The sequence below is a fragment of the Anomaloglossus baeobatrachus genome, chromosome 3 (genome assembly GCF_048569485.1).
Source record: "Anomaloglossus baeobatrachus isolate aAnoBae1 chromosome 3, aAnoBae1.hap1, whole genome shotgun sequence".
Lineage (NCBI taxonomy): Eukaryota > Metazoa > Chordata > Amphibia > Anura > Aromobatidae > Anomaloglossus > Anomaloglossus baeobatrachus.
The window spans coordinates 196,382,893-196,408,746 of record NC_134355.1 but is presented as its reverse complement, the minus strand read 5'-3'; the positions used below and the strand labels follow the sequence as shown (position 1 = coordinate 196,408,746).

Genomic DNA, 25,854 nt, shown 5'->3' with positions numbered 1-25,854 from the left:
CAGCAAAAATGAAAACTCATAGACTTTGCTGGGGAAGCAAAGTCATGCAGTTTTCTGAGCAAAAACGCACCCGAAAACTGCGCAAAAACGCCGCGAAAAACGCACTGTGTGAACTTACCCTTATACTGTTCTCAGATGAGGAAGTAAAACCCGGTGACAGATCCCTTTACTCTGCTGAGACCTGAGCCAGCAGGGTGTCAGCTGTATGTCCTAGTAATATGTGGTGCAGTATCACATTACAGGGGAGGACACTGCTACATTTTTTATTTTAAATGTACCACAATGTGCACCTTTAGGCCATAATTCTAATAGCATCCCATTAATTGAAAATACCTTTCTGTGAATGGTCACTTCAGAATACCCTGCTTAATTTATGACTGTTTACGAGTATGTCTGTTTTGTTTTTTGTTTTTCTAGTTTTACAAGCATGTGGTTCAGAGCGTTGAGAAGTTTATCCAGAAGGTAATTTTAGCTTGTGTGTATTTCATTTTCTGGAAACAACAGTCCTGTAGACGTCTTACAGAGAACACTGGGGTAAATTTTTATAGTGTTGTCCGGTGTAAAATGACAAGTCTGTCGTCCCTGATCTCTGGGAATAAAGAGTGAAGATTTTTTTCAGATCTTTCTTAACTCTGATAAGGTTGTCGCTTCTGGGAAAATGATGGCACGTCAATAGGATCCACTCGAGGGATCAGCATCTATTACTAGAACAGAGCCCCGGTGCATGCTGTAAGCTATGCCGTAGTTCACTGCTCAGTATGCCATAAATGTCCCAGAAAAGATATCCCCTTTATTTTTGTAATATGAATCAAGATGAGGAAACTAAAGTATACTATATTTTCAGTATTTGATACAGTCTTTTTCATTCACAGCCAGAAATTGAGCCAGCAGAAAGCTTTTTTTTTTAATTTCCTTTTTTTTTCCAATTTCCTCCTGACTGTGGATCACAAAAGTGCCCCAAAAACGGCACTTGTGATTCCAGTCTCAGAGTGACGGCGGGGGGAAGCCATATGGGACGCTCTGGAGTCCATAGACCGTTTATTATTTTATTATTGGTTCACCTTATTGTCTCCCGCTGGCAGGAGAGGCTCGTGCTTCATTAGTTGGGGTGTCGGGAGTTCTGTTATTTAATAAACACTGTCGAGCAGCGGTCTCAAACTCTGCTGGATGTATGGGCCGCACATAGAAAATATTGAATTTGGGGTGCCACATTGAAGGACAAACTAACATTTTTAGCGATACCATATTTTTTCTATACACCTTTTGGATCACTTTTTTTTTAACATTTTTTCTTTCTTATATTATTTTGGGTTATGGTACAGTTGTATTGCTTGGGTCATTACACATGTGGCGATAACAAACATGTCCTTTTTTAAAAAATAAACAAAACATTTTTAATAGTAAAAAAAAGTCATGCTTTATTTTGAATTTTTTTTAACATTTCATCTCCTTCTTGTAAGTCATATCATCTTACAGTTGGCACCATATAGTAATTTTGGCCAACATCTTGTAATAATGTTGTTATCGTGGTCCCCAACTTGTAATAAAGTCCCCATCCTGGTCCTCATCTTGTAGTAAGATTCCCATCTTGGTCCCCAACTTGTAATAAAGTCCCCATCCTGGTCTTCATCTTGTAGTAAGGTTCCCATCCTGGTCCCAATCTTCTAATAATGTGCCCCATCCTTGTCCCCATCCTGTAGTAAAGTGCTCATTCGTATCCCCATCCTGTAATAATGAGCTCATCCTGATCCCTATCTTGTAGCAATATGCCCATGCTGGCCCTTTTCTTATAGTAATGTCCTCTCTCCTAGTCCCCTTCTTGTAGTAATTTTGCCTAATATGCCATTCTTCACATACACATTAAAAAAAGATTCTTCTCACCTGTCCTCTGTTCCCTTAGTATCCTCCTTTTGTTTGCTTCTTACGACCTACAGGCACGTGGAGCCCTTGACTATCGAGGCCCTGTGCAAGGGACTGCTGGCGTCTGCACTTTATTTCAGATGACTGTATTGCTGGCGCCACGCAGAGACGAACTCTCTACACAGTATTACCAATGGCAGATCCCAGCCAATTAGAGGCCTGCAGCTGATGGTCTATAACATCAGCTGCTTGCCTCTGATTGGCCAGCGGTAGCCATTGGTAAAGCTGTGCAGAGAGTTTCTCTCTGCGCAGCGCCGGCAAATACATTCATCTGACATAAAGTGCTGACTCCGGTGGCTCCCTGCATCGGGCCACAATACTCAAGGGTTCTGCGGGCCAGAAGAAGCAGCCTCAGAGTGGGTGCACACGATCAGAGTTTCCAGTGTTTTTGATGCAGCATGGTTTCACTGCTTCCAACACGCTGCCTTGTACAGTAGAAGCACAGTGGATGAGATTTCTAGATGTCAATTTATGCTACAGAGACGCGAGTGTTCTCAGTGGGAGAATAGAGCTAAAGTCTGCAGCAGCCCGAACCCTGATCATGGGCAGCTGTGATCTCTTGCAGACCTCACGCACGTCCCTGCAGAAGAGGACACATTGCGTCCAGGACACATCGCATCCAAATCTTGTGCACATACCTTCAGTGGCTGCCTGCGGCCCTCGGGTCACATGTTTGAGATCCCTGCTATAGAGGGAAATTATTTTATGCTGGTGAGACCTTATACATAAATGAACTGTGACCTGGAGGTTTTCTTTCCTCTTCTAACCTTTCTCCTTTTCTTTAATTGCAGTGTAAACCTGAATACAAAGTACCAGGTCTCTATGTGATTGACTCCATTGTTCGGCAGTCCAGGCATCAGTTTGGTCAAGACAAGGATGTTTTTGCTCCTCGATTTAGCAACAACATAATTAGCACTTTCCAGAATTTGTATCGCTGCCCATCAGATGACAAGGTATATCAAGTGTTTGATACTGTGCTGACATTTTCCTTATAGTATATATAGAGCTTCAGGTGTAAACAGCTTCCAATGCTTTCAAAGCAAACGTCTGTAGCCAATGCCTCGTGTTCTAGTTGGCCTATTGTGTTAAATGGAATCTATGTGTCTTCTATATTTCTACAATGTAGGATGTAATAGTCCAGATTCGGGTAACGGAGACATAATTGTGTGCTTTTTGCTTCCTGTGGCCAGTGTGCTCCTGTATTCAACAGCCTGCACTGTCCTATACAGAGGGGCAGCACAATATAGTATGCTGTGTGTTACATGATGGTCCCAGTGGTGGACAGACAGGTTATAGCGACTACTGGGTGAATATACCTAGTGTGCACTTGGCCTTGGTTTATCGTGATGTCACATTGCTTCTGTCCTAGTTGCCTCTGGTCTATTTCAAAAATGCTGAAGGCAAAACTGTCCCTATAGTATCTGATGGGGGCAGCTTCATGTCCTGTTTGACCAGTTTTGCTGTCAAAGAAAAAAACCCTGTGCTTGTAACATGTCTGACTATCAATGCCTGATTAATGCACAAAGAAAGGAACCAGCTAAGGGATGAAACCCGACAGAACACGTGCTGGGAAATATTACACTGGAGCATAACTTTTCATTATTCATTGGTAGATTTTTTTTATGGAATTTTTTTCTTAAAGAGCACTTTTCATTTCAATCTTTACTGTATAAAATAAGCAACTTTATTACACGTTATGAGGCGTATCTACTCCTTTCTCCTCCAGGACTGATCGCTCATTCTCAGTTCACGAGTAAAATCTGTATTCAGTGACGGCAAATTGTTACATTACTGAAATGGGAGATGACGTTCACCACAGACGAGCTTCGCCTTCTTCCTCTTCTATCTACATAGAATCATCAGTAACAGCTGCCGTCTCCTCTCAGTAATGGGAAGTCCTCACTGAATACAGATTTTACCTCAGAATTGTGATAATGACTGATCAATTCTAACAGAGGAAGAAGCAGATTTGTCTGATAAGATTTATTACAGAGCTGCTTATTTTCATGTGTACTATTAATTTATGGAATAGAAAGTAAAATGTTAAGGGTCAGATAACATACACTAGGCACGTGGGACGCATGGCCGCTAATCCAGTATTGAGCATTAGTAGGGGTATGATGTATTCACATTGACTAATTAGCTACGTTGGTAGGTTCTTGTAATGGCTATGTATTAGGCTTCACTCAGACGTCTGTGTTATACATATATGTTCTGTCTGTGTTCTTTACTCTGACTTGACGTGCCCGTTATAGCCTATGGGGCTGTGTACCTGTTTGTGTTTGTACTCACACCATATGTCAATACAAAACTCACAGAGATGTCCATTTTCATGTGGCAGCACGGATGAAATGTGCTAATACAAGTCTATGGGTAGGTGACACACATGGACAGCACACGGATGACATCAGTATGTAGTCTGTGTCCTGCCCGTGATTAACATTGGAAAGGATAAGAGAAGCTTTGTCACTTATTTATCCATACGTGAAATCGCTGAGGACACTCAGATCCAGGACACCAGTGACAGACGGACCACTTCTTTCCTTATGTGAATAACACTGAATGAGGTTTATTATGTCTGCACACAGAGCAAGATTGTGCGAGTCCTGAACCTGTGGCAGAAGAATAACGTGTTCAAGAGTGAAATTATCCAACCACTGCTTGATATGGCCGCCGGTATTCCTCCTCCTGTGGTCACACCGGTCTTCCCTAGTACTGCCGCAGCTATTGGCAACACACCAGGTAAGGTATCGTTATAGTTGTCTCATCCAATGTTCCTAGGATCTCCCCCTCTCCTCACTTGTCCGGTTAGTACATACTCTCATTCTCCATGGAACAACAATTCGGGAGCATGTTCATCAATAGACTGATAACTGGGAGTTACTATTGTACAATCTGGCACTGCCAGATGAACAATGCAGGGTATGGGGGGAGGACTTCCAAATGGTAGCACAGTTGTCAATTTATATTTTTTTAGCAGGATAGATGGTAAATGTGTATGTTAGCTGAGGGTCCAACTGCTGAGTCACGCACTGATGATGAGAATGGGGGTCCAATGTCCTTTGAATGAAATATTAATGTAGATGAGCAACCACTGGCTCTAGGTAATGGACAGTGGTGCCAGAGTTGATTGTTTGTTAGCAGGCAATGTGTACAGTGTGAAAGAACAACATAACATTTTTGTGCATCATGATTTATTTTTATTCCCAATCTTGTTTTTGTTACTAGGCACTCCGGCAACCCCCGTTACACCAGCACATATGGTTCCAGGCATCCCTGATCCATGGATTGCGCAGATAACCAGTACAGATACTCTTGCGGCGGTGGCACAGATCTTACAAAGCCCTCAGGGACAACAGGTAATGTGTGTGAGCAGACATATCAGGATGTTCATCACCTGTCAAGCAGGGAATGTGCAAGCGTCAGGCCACCTCATGATGGTTTATATCAATCTATCAGTTTGTGCCTGCCCTCTAGTGGTGATCAGAGATAATAAATGACAATAGCACACATAATAAGCAGTTATGCCATGTATAAATACATACTTTGCATATATAAACAGCAACTCCATGAGAAAAGAAACCATTCTTCTCGGCTTGTTTTTTTCCAGCTCCAGCAGTTGGTTCAGTCTTTGCATGTTCAGCAGCAGAAGCCCCAGACCTCGCTCCTGCAGGCCCTGGATGCCGGCTTAGTGGTCCAACTGCAGGCACTCACCGCCCAGCTCACAGCGGCCGCCGCTGCCTCAAACACTCTTAACCCTTTGGAGCAAAGCGTATCTTTCAGTAAGGTATGATGGGTGCTGCATATTTCCTATTGATTGGTCAGTATACGTAGAATACCAAGTCTGATTAGCCCTATATTTTGTATAGTGATATACCTCGCCCAAATAAGTATGTCCTTGCACCAACCCAATTTATTTTTGCTGACCTTTAATTTGCAGTCTTCATAAGGTGCTAGATACAGTGTATTGAAAACACATTGATAGACCTGAAACCATATAAATCTGAAGTGTTTACTTGAAACGAAAAAGGGGCATATTTGCAGTGTCCTGATTACTAAATGGTATATATATCAAAGTGATATACAGGTGGGTACGGACCCCTTCTCATTTTTCACTCTTTGTTTCATTGCAGGCATTTGGTAAATTCAAAAAAGTTCATTTTTTTCTCATTAATGTACACTTTGCACCCCATTTGACAAAACAGAAATGTAGAAATTTTTGTAAATTTATTAAACAAGAAAAACTGAAATATCACATAGTAATAAGTATTCAGACCCTTTGCTCAGTATTGAGTAGAAGCACTCTAATACAGCCATTAGGCTATGTGCCCACGCTGCGGAAAATGCGCGGATTTTGCCGCGGATTTCTCGCGGAAAAGCCGCGGATTTTCCGAAAATCTGCAGCACAGCTACTCCCCAGCCATTTCTATGGCATTTGGGAAATGCTGTGCCCACGCTGCGGATTTTTCCGCAGCGGAAATCGTGTGGATTTCCGTGCGGAAAAATCTGCAGCATGTCAATTATTGTAGCGGATTTCTCCGCAGGGTCCCATATACTTACCTGCCTTGATAGAGACCCGAGTCACTTCTCCGTCCGGTGTACAGCAGCGCGGTGGATCCAGCCAGGTACAGAAAGGAAGAGGTGGGCGGAGACTACACAAGCTCCGGTCATGTGACAGCCGGAGCTAGTTCAGGCCCGCCCACCTCCAGCACAGTGAAACCAGATGCTGCCTGACAGTGACCCGGCCGCCGGAAAGCGAGGTGCTGCATGATGGAGGTAAGTATAAACTTCCCCGATCACTGCAGCACTTGTTCTGCATTGAGGATGCAGTGCCGAAGCCATGGTACTGTATCCTCAATGCAGAATGCCCGCAGCATATCCGCACGACATTCCGCAGCATGGAAACAGACAAAAGTTGTGGTGCTGTTTCCTGGGAGCACCTGCGGAATGTCGTGCGGATATATCCGCAGGACACTTTCCCCGTGGGCACATAGCCTTAAGGCTACTTTACACACTGCGATATCGGTCCCGATATCGCTAGTGTGGGTACCCGCCCCCATCTGTTGCGCGACACGGGCAAATCGCTGCCCGTGCCGCACAACATTGCCCAGAGCCGTCACACATACTTGCCTGTCCGGCGACGTCGCGGTGACCGGCGAACCGCCTCCTTTCTAAGGGGGCGGTCCGTGCGGCGTCACAACGACGTCACTACGACGTCACTGAAGCGTCACTGAACCGCCGCCCAATAGCAGCGGAGGGGCGGAGATGAGCGGGACGTAACATCCCGCCCACCTCCTTCCTTCTGCATAGCAGCCGGGAGGCAGGTAAGGGGAGCTTCCTCGTTCCTGCGGCGTCACACGCAGCGATGTGTGCTGCCGCAGGAACGAGGAACAACTTCGTTACTGCTGCAGTAACGATTTTTAAGAATGGACCCCCATGTCTCCGATTAGCAATTTTGCACGTTTTTGCAACGATGCAAAATCGCTTATCGGTGTCACACGCAACGGCATCGCTAATGCGGCCGGATGTGCGTCATAAATTCCGTGACCCCAACGACTCCGCATTAGCGATGTCGCAGCGTGTAAAGCCCCCTTTAGTCTTCTTGGGAATGATGCAACAAGTTTTTCACACCTGGATTTGGGAATCCTCTGCCATTCTTCCTTGCAGATCCTCTCCAGTCAGGTTGGATGGTGGACATTGGTGGACAGCCATTTTCAGAGATGCTTAATTGGGTTTAGGTCAGGGCTCTGGCTGGACCAGTCAAGAATGGTCACAGACTTGTTCTGAGCTACTCCTTTGTTATTTTAGCTGTGTGCTTAGGGTCATTGTCTTGTTGGAAGGTGAATCTTTGGTCAAGTCTGAGGTCCAGAGCACTCGGGAAGAATTTTTCTTCCAGAATATCTCTGTACTTGGCCACATTTATCTTTCCTTCAATTGCAACCAGTTGTCCTGTCCCTTCATCTGAAAAACACCCCCCAAAAATGATGCTGCCACCACCATGTCTCACTGTTGGGATTTTATTCGGCAGGTGATTAGCAGTACCTGGTTATCTCCACACATACCGCTTAGAATTATCACCAAAAAGTTCTATTTTGGTCTCATAAGACCAGAGAATCTTCTTTCTCATAGTCTGGGAGTCCTTCATGTGTGTTTTTGCAAACTCTCTGCGGGCTTTCATATGTCTTGCACTGAGGAAAGGCTTCCGTCAGGCCACTCTGCCATAAAGGCCCGACTGGTGGAGGGCTGCAGTGATAGTTGACTTTGTGGAACTTTCTCCCTTCCCCCTACTGCGTCTCTGCAGCTCAGTCACAGTGATCTTGGGGTTCTTCTTTACTTCTCTCACAAGGCTCTTCTCCCATGATTGCTCAGTTTGGCTGGACGGCCAGGTCTAGGAAGAGTTCTGGTGGTCCCAAACTTCTTCCATTTAAGCATTATGGAGGCCACTGTGCTCTTAGGAACCTTGAGTACTGCAGAAATTTTCTTGTAACGTTGGTCAGATCTGTGCCTTGCCACAATTCTGTCTCTGAGCTCCTTGGGCAGTTCCTCTGACCTCATGATTCTCATTTAGTCTGCCATGCACTGAGCTGTGAGGTCTTATATAGACAGGTGTGCGCCTTTCAAAATCAAGGCCTATCACTTTAATTAAGCACAGCTGGACTCCAATGAAGGAGTAAAACCATCTCAAGGAGGATCACAAGGAAATGGACAGCATGTGACTTACATATGAGTGTTTGAGCAAAGGGTCTGAATACTTATGACCATCTGATATTTCAGTTTTTCATGTTTAATAAATTTGCAAAAATTTCTACATTTGTTTTTTTTCTCTCAAGATGGGGGATGGGTGCAGAGTGTACATTAATGAGAAAAAATGAACTTTTTTAAATTTACCAAATGGCTGCAATGAAACAAAGAATGAAACATTTAAAGGGGTCTGAATACTTTCTGTACCCACTGTATACAGATAGCTATGCATTGTTTAGGTACGGGCCATCTCGCTGTTGATCACTTTTATAGGTTGCCTGGATTATGAAGGCTCAGTTCTGCTTTGCATTTTTATATTACCAGAAACTCATGGATCGTTTTGATTTTGGAGATGAAAATTCACAGAATGAAGACTCCAAAAAGGATGTATCACAAATGTAAAGAATATTTCTATTATCTATATATTTTCATATGCACATTTATAAAGTTATCCTAAAATAGTAGAACTAATGTGACCTTAGAGTCAAAAAAATAAAACCACAGATTTCATAAAAAAATGTTCTGTGACACTTTGGCAGGTTCTACATGGTGATGGTTGGTTATACATAGATCGTGGTGTAGTCTTAGCTGTGCGGTTGGTTTTGCAGTAAGACTTTTGTGACCATCACTAATTTCATAAAATTCTCATTCAGATATACAGGGTGATTATAAAAGATTCATCGGTATATTTCCAAATGTATTACATGCACAATAATGAATGCCACATGTTAACAAGCATACTGTCCACGTCTAGCACATAATGTCTGTCCTATGTGTCCTCCTTTTGTGACATGACACACAGCTATGCGGTAATCCAGGTTGAACTAAACACACTGCAGTATGTCCCCATCGATGGTCATTAGAGTGGGGGTAATGCGGTCCTGGAGCTCATCCAGTATTGCTGGCAAAGGCGGCACGTAAACAAGGTCTTTGATTTTGCCCCAAAGGATGGAGTCACACACTGTCAGATCGGGATATATGAGGGAGAGGGCATCTGAAGGGTGCCAAGTCAACACCAGTACAGCGCCCTATCCACTAGTTTGGGAGTTCTTTGTTGAAATAGCGATACACCTCTGAATGCCAGTGGGGTGGAGCTCTGTTTTGTTGGAAAATGAAGTTTCTGGAATCAATTGTGCGTTGTAGAAACAATCATAACTGTAACATATCAAGGTACGATGTACCCATCACAGTTCTTTCAGTGAAAAAGAAAAAATGGCCCATACACCTTTGTTTTTGAGTTAGCACAGAAAACATTTACTTTCGGGGAATTGATTTCTACAGTTGCATTGGGATTTACTGTTCCTGATATTCGGACAATGTGCTGGTTCACGTTTCCTCTTACGAGGAAGGTTGCTTCGTCACTGACCACTAGCCGGGAAGTGAATTCATCATCTTCCAATGCTACCTGAAAAAGTGCACAGAATTTGTATGAGATGGTGGTCGGCTGGCCATAAATGTTACAATAGCAGTATGCAATATGGTCTCTGGCACAGTTGCCGTCTCAGGATCTGCCAGTCTGCTGAGGAATGCCAGGTTGATGACTTGCACAGCGTGCTGATTTCTGTTGGCTACATGCAGAGGTCTCTCCAACCCTCTCTAAGGCCTCTGCCACACTCACGTGAATTTCACGCACGTGCCGAGAGACACGTATTTCCCCTGCGTGTTGCGTGCAGGTAAGTACGTGTCTCTGGTACGTGCGTGACACGTGTGTTCTACGTGTGCTATCCGCGATAGCACACGTAGAACCGGTAATTATTATACTCACCTGGTCCTTCCTGATGTCCGCGCTGCTGTCCGTGGTGCTGATCCTCGGTCTCCAGCCCTCCCGTCTCCCCGCTGCTGCTGCTGCCAGGCAGTGAAGTGAATATTCAATGAGAATAATGAGCGGCGGTCGGCAGCAAGTGGCAGCAGCGGCAGAGACAGGAGGGCTGGAGAAGGTGAGTTAATGTTTTTTATTTTTTTCCCTGACATGTGTGTTTACTCCGGCGCGTGTCACACGGGACCGCATCCACACTACACCCGTGTGGTACGGGTGCGGGCCGTGTAACACCCGTGCTGCCGGAGAAAACACTGACATGTCAGCGCTTTGAAAATCGCACACACGTACAAACGCACACGGACACACGTTCCGTGTGGTTTTACGTGTGTGTGCCTGCTACCATAGGGTAGCATTGCTGTACATGTCTCCGTGCCGCCGGTACGTGTAAAAAATGACAAACACGTGCCGGAGGCACGGATGTGTGGCGCAGGCCTAAGGCTAAGTGCCCACGGGACTCTGTATCTACGGATTTTTCTGCATCAAAATCCGCACCTTTTCATAGGTGCGGATTTGATGCGGATTTGACGTGGATTTTGTTGCGGATTTTGCAATTTTTTTTAATTCAATTGAATATGCAAAATCCGTACGAAAATCCGCAAGAATAATTGACATGCTGCAGATTTTTCCGCACGAAAATCCGCATGATTTCCGCTGCGGAAAAATCTGCAGCGTGGACACAGCATTTCCCAAATGCCATAGAAATGGCTGGGGAGTAGCTGTGCTGCAGATTTCTGGAAAATCTGCGGCTTTTCCGCGAGAAATCCGCGGCAAAATCCGCGCATTTTCCGCAGCGTGGGCACATAGACTTAGGCCACCTCCAGCACAGTGAACCAGACGCTGCCTGACAGTGACCCGGCCACCGGAAAGCGAGGTGCTGCATGACGGAGGTAAGTATGAGCACCCCGATCACTGCAGCACTTGTTCTGCATTGAGGATGCAGTGCCGAAGCCATGGTACTGTATCCTCAATGCAGAAAGCCCGCACCATATCCGCAGGACATTCCGCAGCATGGAAACAGACAAAAGTTGTGGTGCTGTTTTCTGGGAGCACCTGCGGAATGTCTTGTGGATATATCCGCAGGACACTGTCCCCGTGGGCACATAGCCTTATGCTTCACCTGTAACACTCGTTTGTCCGGGGCTTTTACATGTACATAGCATCTTGTGTCCTTAAATTGTTTATACCACGGTAGAATACTTTGGTGACCTGGGTGACGTTCATGCTGTCTTCTGAAAGCTCACCGCACAATAAGGCTATGTGCCCATGGGAGCTTGCTTCTGCGGATTTTGCCATGGAAAAACCTGCGGATTTATCTGGATTTTCCAGATAAATCCGCAGGTTTCAGCATGTACAGACACTCCCCATGTTATCCTATGGGACATGGGGAGTGCTGTGTCCACGCTGCAGAATGTGCGGCTGCGGAATATGCTGCGGATGTCCCGCAGCCGCACATAACTGCATGTCAATTATTCCTGCGGAATTACCTGCGGAAATCCCGGCCCTGCACTATGGAGATAGAGGCCGGGACGTCCGCAGGTAAATCGCATGAAAGTCCGCAGGTTTACTGCAGCTATTCCGGTGTACTACCGCAGCTATAAATAGCTGCGGATGCCGGCGGGCAGCTGCGGTAAACCTGCGGACGTACCTGCGGATATATCTGCAGATACGAGCTCCCGTGGGCACATAGCTTAACAGTTGATTTACATGTCTCATACTCTAAAACACCAAACACTTTTTCTTGCTTAGTCACCATTTTGGGATGTGATGCCACCTGGTGAGCCACGAGCGAGTCTGCACGCGCCAGTTACAAACTCTGAGATGTGACCTTTCAATAGATTACTATTACAAATGGGTGAAATTTATATCTTTCCAGTTATGAGTGCAAAACCCGATGAATCTTTCATAATCACACTGCACTTCAGTTTTGTGACTCACTTGTGACCTGATGTAACATTTGTGCTTCTGCTACTTCCATAGGAGTTACTCTAATATTCTACATGAGCAGACCACCAAGTTCCTACACAACATTTGCTAGCTTACACTATAAGAACTGACACAGCAATCTCTGTGAAAACTGATATTTGTGTGAGTCTCAGACGTTTTGACCAAGACTGCATATTCTAGCTGTAGATAGTGTGCCTTTTGGGTAGAAGCGATGCAGGATGGACGCTTGTCTTTAGAACATCCTTAGCCTGCTGCACAATAGGCCAAGTCTTCTGCTTATTTGGGTGCCCTGACACTACAAGATCAGGCCTACTCTGTTATTGTGAGTACTTCTTCCGGACCACTCCTTTACCACTTTTCGTCTTTTTCAGTCCCCTTGTTCCAGATGCTATGAACAATTCACTTTTCCATCAGCTCGCAGAACATTTACAGCAGCAGAATCTAGAGCATCTGCGCCACCAGTTCTTGGAGCACCAACATACACCGAAGGTACTTTGTCTGTAAAGTCACTGTGCATGAAAACATGTGAAATGTGGAACCCTAGGGATGTTTGCTAATTATGGGATTTTGTTGCCAGTTATACAAACTCAACGGGAAATAGATACATTTATGAAAAGATGATATGAGCAAATCAGCCCAGTTCAGCCTTTTAACCATGTTGCTTAGTTTACCTTTGCCTCTGCTGTTTGGTCTTTATGGTACATCATCAATGGAGGACTGCTGGAGCAGACTATGAATGGAGTCCAGGGCACCGCCTCTTCATTTACACTCCTAACTACCTCTGCACTCTTCACTTCATGTGAACACAACCTAAAGGCAAAACATAGTGACAGCCATAGCAAAGACAGAAGCTTTTCCCTTGTTATAGCGCAGTTTACATGTACTAAGTAACAAACTAATTCACAGTTCAAACAAGATGAATGAGATATCCAGTGTTTGACAGTCCACCACTTAAAATATAAAATCTCTGTTTTCTTGGTTTCATTAAAATATTCCACTATAAAGTCTACAATTCTGTGTATCCACACTCTTATGGATTTTGGATTTGATCACAAACACAATGTGAACAGAGCCATACTCCACTGATTTGACTTAATGTTTCATTTTCTGCATGAGATCCTATACATTAGCTGAGCTCTTTCCTTCGAGCGGTTGTCCCCTTTCAGGAGCTATTAATCTCTAGGCGCAAACCTGCGGTGAGTCTCTGCCGAACCTGTCAGTATCTGGCATTGACTGCAGCAATTGCATCATGTCGGCAGAGCAGCAGCCACTCTGTGAGCTCAGCAGCTCTGCCAGCACATCGGGACGAGCCTCTCTGAGCCACACTGCCGACATGATGTCAGCACCACAGCCACTGACAGACACGGAGAGTATCAGCAGGACCCCGGGACTACCATACTTTCTTTTCTTTGTTTTTTTTTTTTTTTTACCATACTGCGCTTGGGAAAGAAGTCTTCCTGAAAGGGCACAATCCCTTCAAATGTTATTGCACTTTACACATATGTTACATCTGATAATAATAATAATAACTCCTATCATCTTTATTCAGTTTATCCATTAATAATATATATTTTTGTACAAGTACATTTGAAGATACTTTACACAGACTCTTAGGTTGTGTAATGAGACAGTAAAAATGTGTTATACGCCAGCAATTTGTAGGTTTAAAAGTAATGTTTGTCTCATAATGATTCTCCTCATGCATATCTAGATGGCAGCTCTGGAAAGCCAGGATATGATGTCTGAATCCGAAAACTCTGCTACACCATCACAAGATGACAGTCAGGCCTTTATGGAGAAGGAGGCACAGCTGCATAGCTCTTTATCATTACAGCAAGAGGTAAGAGCTGCACCACTTTACTGGGGAAGAAGAATGTGACAATGCCCTGCTGGGAGAAAAGAATGTGACAATGCCCTGCTGGGAGAAAAGAATGTGACAATGCCCTGCTGGGAGAAAAGAATGTGACAATGCCCTGCTGGGAGAAAAAAATGTGACAATGCCCTGCTGGGAGAAAAGAATGTGACAATGCCCTGCAGGGAGAAAATAATGTGACAATGCCCTGCAGGGAGAGAAGGGGACAATGCCCTGCAGGGAGAGAAGAAGGGGACAATGCCCTGCAGGGAGAGAAGAATGGGACAATACTGTTAGGCTGCTTTCACACATCTGGTTTGAGCAGTGCGGCTCAATCCGGCTGTGAAACCTATGCAACGGATGCGGCGAAAACACTGTATCCATTGCATAAGTTTTTCACATGCGGCCCGTCCGGTTGCATGCGCAGTGGCAAAAACAGCATGCGGCGGCCGGATCCGGTTTTTACCGCATCGCGCCACATCCGGCGTCCATAGGCATGCATAGGAAAATGCGCCGCATCGGCCGGATGCGGCGCGATGCATTTTTTTTGCCGCACAAAAAAACGTGCCAGGCAACGTTCCATCCGGCCGCCGCATCGGCTAAATCTGTCGCATGCGGCAAAAAACGGATGGAACGCAATCCCATGTGGCACAATGCGGCACTAATGTAAGTCTATGCAAAAAACCGCAACCGGCATAAAAAAAAAAAACGGTTGCGTTTTTTCTGCAAAGTGCCGGATTGTGCCGCACAGGAAAAACCGGAGGTGTGAAAGCAGCCTAAGGGCCTGTGCACACGTTGCAGATTTGTTACAGATTTGTCTCATTTTTTTCTGCCCAGATTTGTCATAAAACCTGAAGCGTTTTTTAGTGCTTACAAAGTGAATGAGAATCCTGAAATCTCATGCACACGTTGAGTATTTTCTCCTTGCAGATTTGGTGCAGATTTAAATCTGCAGGATATCAATACTTTTAGCATTTTTGCTGCATATTTCACTCATACTAATCAGTGGGGAAAATCTGCACGAAAAAACGCATAAAAAAGCACCGAAAATGCAGCAAAAACGTACGTTTCTTTATCGTTCCTTTGGGAGACCCAGACCATGGGTGTTTAGCTTCTGCCTCCGGAGGACACACAAAGTACTACACTAAAAAGTGTAGCTCCTCCCTCTGAGCTTATATACCCCCTGGTAGCCAGTCCTAGCCAGTTTATTGCTTTGTGTTCAGGAGCCATACATCCACACATGCATTCTCATCTGATTTGTTTGACTTTTGGAAAGAGTTTGAAGAAAAGCGGGTCCATGTCTGGACTCCCGGCATGTCCCTTCTCACCCCACTGTGTCGGCGGTGTTGTTAAGGTTGATTTACAAGGCTGCAGCCTTACATGCCGCGCTCCTTCACCATCCCTTCTGGGCTCTGGCTTGAAGTGGGAGCCAGCACGGTCTCCATGCCTGGCAGGAGTCCGGTCTCCATCCACAGCCCCTTGAGGATTCTGTTGGACCGGAGCACTCATCCCCAGGGACATGGCCCTGCGTCTCAGCAGCTAAGTACCTGAGACGTTTATGTTGGGGGTCCCGGTTCTTTATTGTAAGGGGAGAGTATGCTGTATGTGATTGTTTTAACTTTTCCGGCGGGTTCTCTAGCTTTTGCCTGAGAACCGCGCCGATGGTGCCTGCTTGTCGGCCTCACCGCTTAAATTTAGGCCCTGGCTTCGCCGGAGGCCTAATTTCATTTTCCTGCCCTCGCATGTCACTCATGCAGAGGGACAGGTTCGGCTCCTCCCGGCGGCCGTTCTACACAGGGGAGGGACACTCCCCACTGCTGGGGCGTCCCTCCTTCCCTGCAGGTCTCTATAGCCCTCCAGTTCCCGCTCTTTTATAGGAACACCCTCTTCTCAGGCAGAGTTCACTCTGCTCTGGGACATCCTGCATTCTGCATCTCTGCTGAGGTGCTGCGACTGGGGGACTGGGCTTCGGGATTTGGAGGGCACACAACACCGCGCTCAGCGGTCTGGTAAGCCACAGCCGGTCTCCGGTTGTGGACCTCTGTATATTCTCCCTGGGGTTCATTCTCTGCAAAGCCCCCACTCCAGCAGCATGTCTCACACAAGGAGCAAGGCTCCAAAGCTTTAGGGTATGTGCGCACGTTGCTTTTTACCTGCTTTTTACCTGCTTTTTTGCTGCTTTTTCTTCTGCGCTGTTTAATGCCAAAATGGATGTGTTCTTCTATTCAAGCAAAGTCTATGGGAATTTGGGTTTCTTGTTCACACTATGTTGTTCAAAATGCTGCCTTTTTGTGGTAGAACTTTGGTCAAAAACTCAGCTTTTCAAAGAAGCAACATGTCAATTGTTTTTGCCATTTGGGTTTTGCACTGCAAAGCTGAGTTTTTGACCAAAGTTCTGCCACAAAAAGGCAGCATTTTGAACAACATAGTGTGAACAAGAAACCCAAATTCCCATAGACTTTGCTTGAATAGAAGAACACATCCATTTTGGCATTAAACAGCGCAGAAGAAAAAGCAGCAAAAAAGCAGGTAAAAAGCAGGTAAAAAGCAACGTGCGCACATACCCTTATTCTGCATGCACTGCATGTAAGCTCCTGCTGCCTGAGCCGAGCACCTATCCACATTGTGATGTCTGCTCTAACTTGGCGGTGCCACAGCCTGGAGTCTCAACCCCAGTGGTCTCTCAGGCTGCTGCTGCACCTGTGATTGAACCCCCGGCCTGGGTAGAGTCCTTTTCTAGGTCCATATCCCAGTCATTTGCTGAGTCCATGGGGCTTTTGTCCAGGACTTTGATGAATATGCATCAGCCCCCCTCACAGGGTGCCTCTAATACTCTTGACAGAGGACTCCTATCCTCTGACCTCCGTCCATCGGAGCTCACGGAGGATTCATCATCTGATCCCAGACCCCGTCCTTCTAGGAGAAGGCGCAGGGTTTCCTCCCCCTCCCCATCCCACGGCTCTGTCTCAAGAGCTAACTCTCAAGATGAGGAGGATGCCCTCACTGGGGGCTCGGAGGCTATGTATCCCATCGATTTCTCTGAGGGTGACTCAGATCTTAGTGATTTGATTGCTTCTATTAATTCTGTGCTGGATCTCAATCCGCCAGTGTCAGAGAAGCAACTCTCTTTGGCAGAAAAACATCAGTTTACCTCGCCTAAGAGAGTGAAGAGTGGGTTCTTTAACCACTCCAGTTTTTCAGACCGCTGTGACCAAACCCAGGGCCTGCCCTGACAAACGCTTTCCAAAGCGTGGTTCTGATGACCGGTTTCCATTTCCACCTGAGGTGGTCAAGGAGTGGTCTCACTCCCCAACGGTAGACCCTCCGGTGTCTAGGCTCTCAGCCCGGACCGTTGTGTCGGTGACTGATGGCACCTCACTTAAGGATTCCACTGACCGTCAGATTGACCTTCTGGCCAAATCTGTGTATGAAGCTGCGGGGGCCGCGTTTTCCCCGACTTTTGCAGCAGTGTGGGCTCTCAAAGCCATCTCTGCTTCTCTAGAGGAGATGCATTCCCTCACCAAGGAATCTATGCCTGAGATGGTTACCTTAACTGCTCAGGCTTCAGCTTTTTCATCTTATGCCATGTCTGCCATGCTAGAGGCTGCTCACCGCACTGCGGTGGCTTCAGCTAATTCTTTTGTTATCCGCAGGATTTTGTGGCTTCGAGAGTGGAAGGCAGATGCTTCTTCCAAGAAGTTTCTTGCTGGGCTCCCTTTTGCTGGTTCATGGCTGTTTGGTGAACAGCTGGATGAAATCATTAAAGAAGCTACTGGCGGGAAGAGTACTTCCATGCCACAAACCAAGACCAGGAAACCCGCCCAGGGTAGGAATCAATCGAGGTTTCGTTCCTTTCGTTCCTCCAACTGGTCATCCTCTAAGCCTTCCGCCTCGTCCGCTAACTCAGCCAAGGATCAGAAATCCAACTGGCGCCCAAAAGCGCGTCCGCAGAAGACCGGAGGAGGTTCTGCCACTAAGGCAGCTTCCTCATGACTCTCGGCCCACTCCAGCCACGTCCTTAGTCGGTGGCAGGCTCTCCCACCTTGGTGACGCTTGGTTAAAGCAAGTCTCCGATCAGTGGGTGAGAGACATCATATCTCACGGCTACAGGATAGAATTCTCTTCCAGCCCTCCAAACAGATTTTTCCTCTCATCTCCCCCCTGCTCCAAGGCCGCCGCCTTCTCGCAGGCCGTGGCGTCCTTGCAGGCAAACAGAGTGATTGTCCCAGTTCCCGCTCAGGAACGGTTCAGAGGATTTTACTCAAATCTCTTCCTAGTTCCAAAAAAGGACGGTACCTTCCGGCCCATCCTGGATCTCAAGCTTCTCAACAAGCATGTCCGGGTGCGGCATTTTTGCATGGAGTCTCTGCGATCAGTCATTGCCTCTATGACCCAAGGGGAGTTCCTGGCGTCCATCGACATCAGAGATGCCTATCTGCATGTGCCAATCGCAGTGTCATATCAGCGTTGGTTACGTTTTGCGATAGGAGAGGATAATTTCCAATTCGTGGCTCTCCCCTTCGGGTTAGCCACGGCCCCTCGGGTATTCACCAAGGTCATGGCGGCAGTGATTGCGGTCCTGCCCCTCCAGGGGTTAGCAGTGCTTCCTTATCTGGACGACCTTCTGGTCAAGGGTACATCCAGCGCAGACTGTCAGCGGAGTGTTTCGCTCACTCTCGCCACCCTAGCCCAATTCGGGTGGATTGTCAATCTTCCCAAATTCACTCTGACTCCGACCCAGAGTCTCACGTACCTAGGGATGCAGTTCGAGACTTTGCCGGTACTTGTGAAGTTGCCCTTAGACAAACAGCTGTCACTCCGGTTGGCGGTGCGCTCTCTCCTGAGGCCCCGCCGTTATACCCTCAGGCGTCTGATGCAGGTGCTGGGTCAAATGGTGGCCTCCATGGAGGCGGTTCCCTTTGCCCAGTTCCATCTGCGTCCTCTGCAGCTGGACATTCTTCGCTGTTGGGACAAGCGGCCTTCCTCCTTACACAAGTTAGTGGCTCTGTCGCCACGGACCAGGAGCTCTCTTCAGTGGTGGCTTCGACCCCTCTCCCTGTCCCAAGGGCGCTCCTTCCTGACTCCGTCCTGGGTGATTCTCACCACGGATGCCAGCCTATCCGGCTGGGGAGCGGTACATCTCCACCACAGAGCACAGGGCACTTGGACTCCGTCCGAGTCAGCCCTTTCAATCCATGTGCTGGAAACCAGAGCTGTGCTTCTAGCTCTCCTAGCCTTTCACCACCTGTTGGCGGGCAGGCACATTCGAGTCCAGTCAGACAATGCGACAGCGGTTGCCTACATCAATCACCAAGGCGGGACACGCAGCCGCCTGGCAATGTTGGAGGTCCAACGCATTCTTCAATGGGCGGAGGACTCCAAGTCCACCATATCCGCAGTCCACATCCCTGGCGTAGAAAACTGGGAGGCAGATTATCTCAGCCGTCAATCCGTGGACGGTGGCGAGTGGTCCCTGCAGTCAATCTGCCGCAAGTGGGGCACTCCGGACGTGGACCTAATGGCATCCCGTCACAACAACAAGGTTCCGGTTTACGTGGCTCGCTCCCACGATCCTCAGGCCTTCGCCGCGGACGCTCTGGTTCAAGACTGGTCCCAGTGTCGTCTGTCCTACGTGTTTCCCCCTCTAGCTCTCTTGCCCAGAGTCCTGCGCAAGATCAGAATGGAGGGCCGTCGAGTCATCCTCATTGCACCGGACTGGCCCAGGCGAGCTTGGTATCCGGACCTGCTCCAACTGTCCGTGGAGGTGCCGTTGCATCTTCCGGACCGTCCAGACCTGCTCTCGCAAGGTCCGTTTTTCCGCCCGAATTCTGCGGCACTCAAATTGACGGCGTGGCTCTTGAGTCCTGGATTTTGACGGCTTCTGGTATTCCTCCTGAAGTCATCTCCACTATGACTCGGGCCCGTAAGTCTTCCTCCGTCAAGATCTATCACAGGACTTGGAAAATTTTCCTGTCCTGGTGTCGCTCTTCCGGCCATTCTCCTTGGCCATTCTCGTTGCCGACCCTTCTGTCTTTTTTACAGTCCGGTCTGCAGCTAGGACTGTCCCTCAACTCTCTCAAGGGACAAGTCTCAGCTCTATCAGTGCTGTTCCAGCGGCGTCTCGCCCGGCTGGCTCAGGTCCGCAGCTTCATGCAAGGTGCGTCTCACATCATTCCGCCTTATCGGCGGCCCTTGGATCCCTGGGACCTTAACTTGGTCCTCACGGTATTGCAGAAACCCCCTTTCGAGCCCCTTAGGGAGGTTTCTTTGTATCGTCTTTCTCAAAAGGTGGCCTTTCTAGTTGCCATAACTTCTCTCAGGAGAGTCTCTGATTTGGCTGCGCTCTCCTCGGAGTCACCTTTTTTGGTTTTTCACCAAGACAAGGTAGTTCTCCGTCCGACCCCGGACTTTCTTCCTAAGGTGGTCTCTCCCTTCCACCTTAACCAGGATATTTCCTTGCCTTCCTTCTGTCCGGCCCCTGTTCATCGCTTTGAGAAAGCGCTGCATACTCTAGATCTGGTGCGTGCTCTCCGGATCTCTGTGTCTCGCACCGCTGCGCTTAGGCGGTGCACCTCTCTTTTTCTGCTAACCACAGGGCGGCGCAAGGGTCTCTCTGCTTCTAAGCCGACCTTGGCCCGTTGGATTAGATCGACCATTTCGGACGCCTACCAGAGTACTCAGGTGCCTCCCCCGCCGGGGATCACAGCACACTCGACCAGAGCTGTCGGTGCCTCTTGGGCTTTTAGGCACCAGGCTACGGCTCAACAAGTCTGTCAGGCTGCCACTTGGACTAGCCTGCATACCTTTTCGAAGCACTACCAAGTGCATGCTCATGCTTCGGCAGATGCGAGCTTGGGCAGACGCATCCTTCAGGCGGCTGTCGCCCACTTGTGAAGTTAGGCTCCGCCTACTTCTTAGTTTTTTCTGTTTATTCCCACCCAGGGACAGCTTTGGAACGTCCCATGGTCTGGGTCTCCCAAAGGAACGATAAAGAAAAAGAGAATTTCTTTATCGTTCCTATGGGAGACCCAGACCATGGGTGTATAGCTACTGCCTCCGGAGGACACACAAAGTTACTACACTCAAAACGTGTAGCTCCTCCCTCCCAGTATATACACCCCCTGCTAGCCAGTCCTAGCCAGTTTTTTGCTTTGTGTCAGGAGGCACATGCATCCTTTTTTTTTTTGACGGCCGCATGTTTAACTCTAGGCCCCGGCTTCGGCCGCGGCCTAGTTTCGTCTCGTTCCCCTGCATGTCAGTCATGCAGGGGGACGCTGCAGCACCGCCCGCCGGCCGCTCTGCACAGGGGAGGACACTCCTTGTTGAGGAGATGATTCCCTCCCCTGTACATTTCTTAGCCCTCCGATTCCCGCTCCTGGGTTAACCCCCGCCCTCCCCCCTCACTCTAGCGCCATTTTCTCAGCGTTCTTAGTACGCTGATCGGCGCTGGCTGCTCTGCAGTGCAGAGGGAGTGAATATCTGGGGGGGGGCTGGGGGTCCAGGCTTGGAACCTGGGGGGGCACTCACAGCGGCCTGACAAGTCACAACCTCTGGTTGTGCACTTTTATATACTATCAGGGCATCGTGAAGGAGTTAATTCTTTATTATAGAACCTCCTCCTCAGCAGCATGTCTCACTAGGAGCAAAGCTCCAATGCTGTACACTACATGTTCTGCATGTAAGCTCATATTGCCTGAACCGGCACAGGCCATACTGTCATGGTTCTTAGGTGGTGGTGCCTCAGCCTGGAGTCTCCCCAGGCTGAACCCCTGTCTTGTGTTTTCTACACATTCTAGACAGAGCCCCCCACCTCTGCAGCAGGTCTCACAGAGCGAGGCTGCAGGCTGTTTTTTATTATCCACTGCTGGTAGTCTCGTACGGCTGTACCGAGCTCATAACCGCTGTGGCCCCTCAGCTTGGAGCCTCATGCATGGTCCCTCCAGCTGCTCCGGGTTCGGTGGCTGACCCCTGGGGGAATCTCTTTTTCCAGGGGTCGGCTGTCCCGGCATCCCCTGAGCATGCAACCCCCTTCTCAGGGCGGTTTCTGCTTGCTCAGCAAAGCTCACAGACCCCGTCCTCCTGACAGGGAGACGCAGGGTCCCCTGTCCTCCCCGTCCCGCAGCTCCGATACGAGCTGACCCACTGGACGAGGAGGATGTCTCTATCAGGGGCTCGGACGCTGCTTTACGTACTTTGATCCGTCCGTAGATGACGGGGATGCGAATGATTAGATTGTGTCCATTATATTGGACCTCCATCCGCCTGTATCAGGGGAGTATTCCCCGCTGGCAAAAAGGCATCAGTATACCTTTAACAAGACGAGGAGTGTGTTCCTTAACCACTCCAGTTTTCAACCCGCTGCGTCCAAGCCCGCAGCCTGTCCTGCAGATCCCACAGCGGGGTTCTGCTGCCTGTCTCCCCCTCCCATCAGAGGTGGTCAAGGAGTGTACTCATTCGCCAAGCGTAGCCACTCCGGTGTCCAGACTTTCAGCCCGGATAGTTGTATCAGTGGCTGACGGCACCTCTATAAGGATCCCACGGTACATTAACTTTGTACTGGACCTCAATCCGCCGGAGTTACCTTATCTAGGTGAACACAACGTGCGTTCCTTAACCACGCCAGTTGTCAGGCCCCTGTAACCAGCCCAGGGTCCGCTCTGACAGTCGCTTCCCATGAAGCGTGATTCTGAGGACTGGGTTTCCCCCGTCCACCAATGATGGTCAAGAGGTGGGCTCATTCACCTCAGGTGGCTCAGCCCGGACCGTTATGTCAGTGGCTGATGGCTCCTCAGAGGAGATGCATTCCCTCACAGGGACTCTATGCCCAAGACGGTTGCCTGAACTTCCAGACTTCAGTCTTTCCATCCTCTGCCAAGTCTGCCATGCTGGACACCGCACAGCGGTGGTTTTGGCTACTTTCCTCGCTATCCGCAGGTGTGGCTTCGGCAATGGAAGGCAGATGCCTCTATAGAGGTTCCTTGCTGGGCTCCCCTTTGGTGGGACCAGTCTCTTCGGAACCAACTAGATGAAATTTAGGAAGCTCTCGGCGACGAGAGTTCTTCCTTGCCACAAACCTAAACCAGGGCAGGAATCAGTTGAGGTTTCGGTGGTTTCCGTTCCTCCTTCTGATCGTCCTCTAGCTCGGCCTTAGTTCATAGAACCAAATGGCTTGAAGCTGCGTCTTCAGAAGACCGCAGGAGATGCTACCTCGGAGTCAGCTTCCTCCGAGCTATCTGGCCACGCCAACCACCTCCTTGGTCGGTGGCAGGCTCTCTCCACTTGGCGACGTATGGTTCTACCACGTCTCCGTTCAGTGGGGGCGAGTTTATATCTCCCATGGCTACAGGATGGAATTCTGTCCACCCGCCAAACAGATTTTTTCTGTCAACTCCTCCCGGCTCCAAGGCCGCCGCCTTCTCACAGGCCGTGGCATTTCTTGCAGGCCAACGGAGTAATTGTTCCGGTTCCCGACTGGGAACGGTTCTGAGATTTTTGCTTAAATCTATTTCTAGTCCCCGAAGAGGGCGGTGCCTTCCGACCTGGATCTTTAGCTTTTCAAGCATGGTCAGGTGTGGCGTTTTCACATGGAGTCTCGGTCTTGTTCCGTGTGTTTTTCACCGGATCAATCAAGAACCCAAGGAGATTCCCTAGCAGCCATCGGCATCAGGGATGCCTTTCGGCAAGGATCAATCGCAGTTTCACACCAGCGTTGACTACGTTTTGCCATCGGAGTGGTCCAATTCGTGGCTCTTCCCTTTGGGTTAGCCACGGCCCCTCGAGTATTCTCCTTGGGGCTGCTGCGATTAGGGTCCTGCACCCCTAGGGGTTGGCAGTGATCGTTTGCCCTGGACGGTTTTCTTCTCGGGGTTTCATCCAGCGCAGACTCTTAGTAGAGTACTTCGCTTACTCTCGCCACTCTAATCTATTCGGGTGGCTTGTCATTCTGTCCAGGTCCACTCTGACTTCGCACCAGAGGTTTTCAGGGACGCAATTCGAGACTCTGTCGGCACTTGTGAAGCTGCTCTTAGTCGATCAGTAGTCCCTCCGGGTCGACGTCGTTCTATCAGACACCAAATAAGGTGCTGGTCAGACGGTGGCGTCAATGGAAGCGATTCCGTGCCCAGTTCTCCTGCGTCCTCTGAGACTGGAGGGTTTCCGCTGTACACGCGACCTCCCTCCTTCTCGGAGTGGTGGCTTCGCCACTGACCAGGGGCTCCTTGCAGTGGTGGTTTCGGCCACTCTGTCTCAGGGATGCTCCTTCCTAGCCCCGTCCCGGGTGATCCTCACCAGGGTGCTGGTCTTTCCGCCTTGGGAGCAGTATATCTCCACCGTGGAGCGCAGGGCGCTTGGACTCTGTCCGATTCAGCCCTCTGGTTCAATGTGCTGGAAATCCGGGCTGTATTTCTAGCTCTCTAAGCCTTCACCATCTGTTGGCGGCTAGGCACATTCGAGTCCAGTCGGACAACGTGACAGCGTTTTCCTACATCAACTTCCAGGGCGGGACATTCAGCCGTCTGGCAATCTTGGCGGCTCATCATTCTTCAGTGGACAAGGGACTCCTAGTCCACCATATCCGCAGCCCACATCCTAGATGTGAAAACTGCGAGGCAGACTATTTCAGCTGTCCAACCGTGGTCCATTGCGGTAGGCACACTGGTTCATGTTTGATCCCAGCTTCGTCTCTACCTCTTGCCCAGAGTCCTGCGCAAGATCAGTTAAGGGGGCCGTCGGGTCATTCTCATTCTCCAGACTGACCCAGGCAGGCTTGGTACCCTAACCTGCTCCTTCTGTCCGTTGGATTGCCATGGCATCTTCCGGACCGTTCAGACCTTTTCTCAAAAGGGTCCGTTTTTTCCGTCAGAATTCTGGATTCTCAGATTGACGGCGTAGATCTTGAGTCCTGGATCTTGGCGACTTCTGGTATCCTTCCTGAAGTCATCTCCGCTATGACTCGAGCTTCAAAGTGTCCTTTGACCTTTTTAGCCTTGCCGACCCTCCTGTCTCTTTCACAGTCCGGTTTACAGCTAGGACTATCCCTCATAAGGGACAAGTCTCGGCTCTGTCAGTATGTGCCAGCGGCGTATCGTCCGGCTGGCTCCGGTGCGCTCCTTTCAGGGCGCATCTCACATTATTCCGCCTTTCCTGCGGCCTATGGAGCCCTGGGACCCTAATCCGGTCCTCCCGGTTCCCGGAAACCCCCCTTTGCGCCTCTTAGGGAGGTTTCTTTTTCTTCAGCGCTCTATTGGGAGACCCAGACGATTGGGGTATAGCTACTGCCCTCCGGAGGCCACACAAAGCACTACACTAAAAAGTGCAAGGCCCCTCCCCCTCTGGCTATACCCCCCCGTGGTATCACGGGTTCTCCAGTTTTCAAGCTTTGTGCGAAGGAGGTCAGACATCCACGCATAGCTCCACAGATTTTAGTCAGCAGTAGCTGCTGACTATTTCGGATGGAAGAAAAGAGGGCCCATATAGGGCCCCCAGCATGCTCCCTTCTCACCCGTGGATGGTGTTGTAAGGTTGAGGTACCTATTGCTGGTACAGGGGCTGGAGCCCCACATGCTGTTTTCCTTCCACA

At 48.7% G+C, this 25,854-nt stretch overlaps 1 protein-coding gene across 6 annotated transcripts in view; it reads left to right on the top strand.

Moving 5' to 3' along the window:
• SCAF8 (SR-related CTD associated factor 8) overlaps positions 1-25,854 on the top strand; it is a 333,369-nt gene that overhangs the window by 89,398 nt on the left and 218,117 nt on the right. For all 6 annotated transcript variants that reach the window (XR_012751614.1, XR_012751615.1, XM_075339680.1 and 3 more), the window contains 8 exons: positions 418-462; positions 2,712-2,873; positions 4,509-4,662; positions 5,149-5,279; positions 5,531-5,707; positions 8,986-9,059; positions 12,796-12,913; positions 14,136-14,264. Coding sequence is in view for 4 of the 6 variants with exons in the window: in XM_075339680.1 (XP_075195795.1) it covers positions 418-462; positions 2,712-2,873; positions 4,509-4,662; positions 5,149-5,279; positions 5,531-5,707; positions 8,986-9,059; positions 12,796-12,913; positions 14,136-14,264 (990 nt within the window). In the remaining 2 variants the exon portion in view is untranslated. The remainder of the gene's footprint in view (positions 1-417; positions 463-2,711; positions 2,874-4,508; positions 4,663-5,148; positions 5,280-5,530; positions 5,708-8,985; positions 9,060-12,795; positions 12,914-14,135; positions 14,265-25,854) is intronic.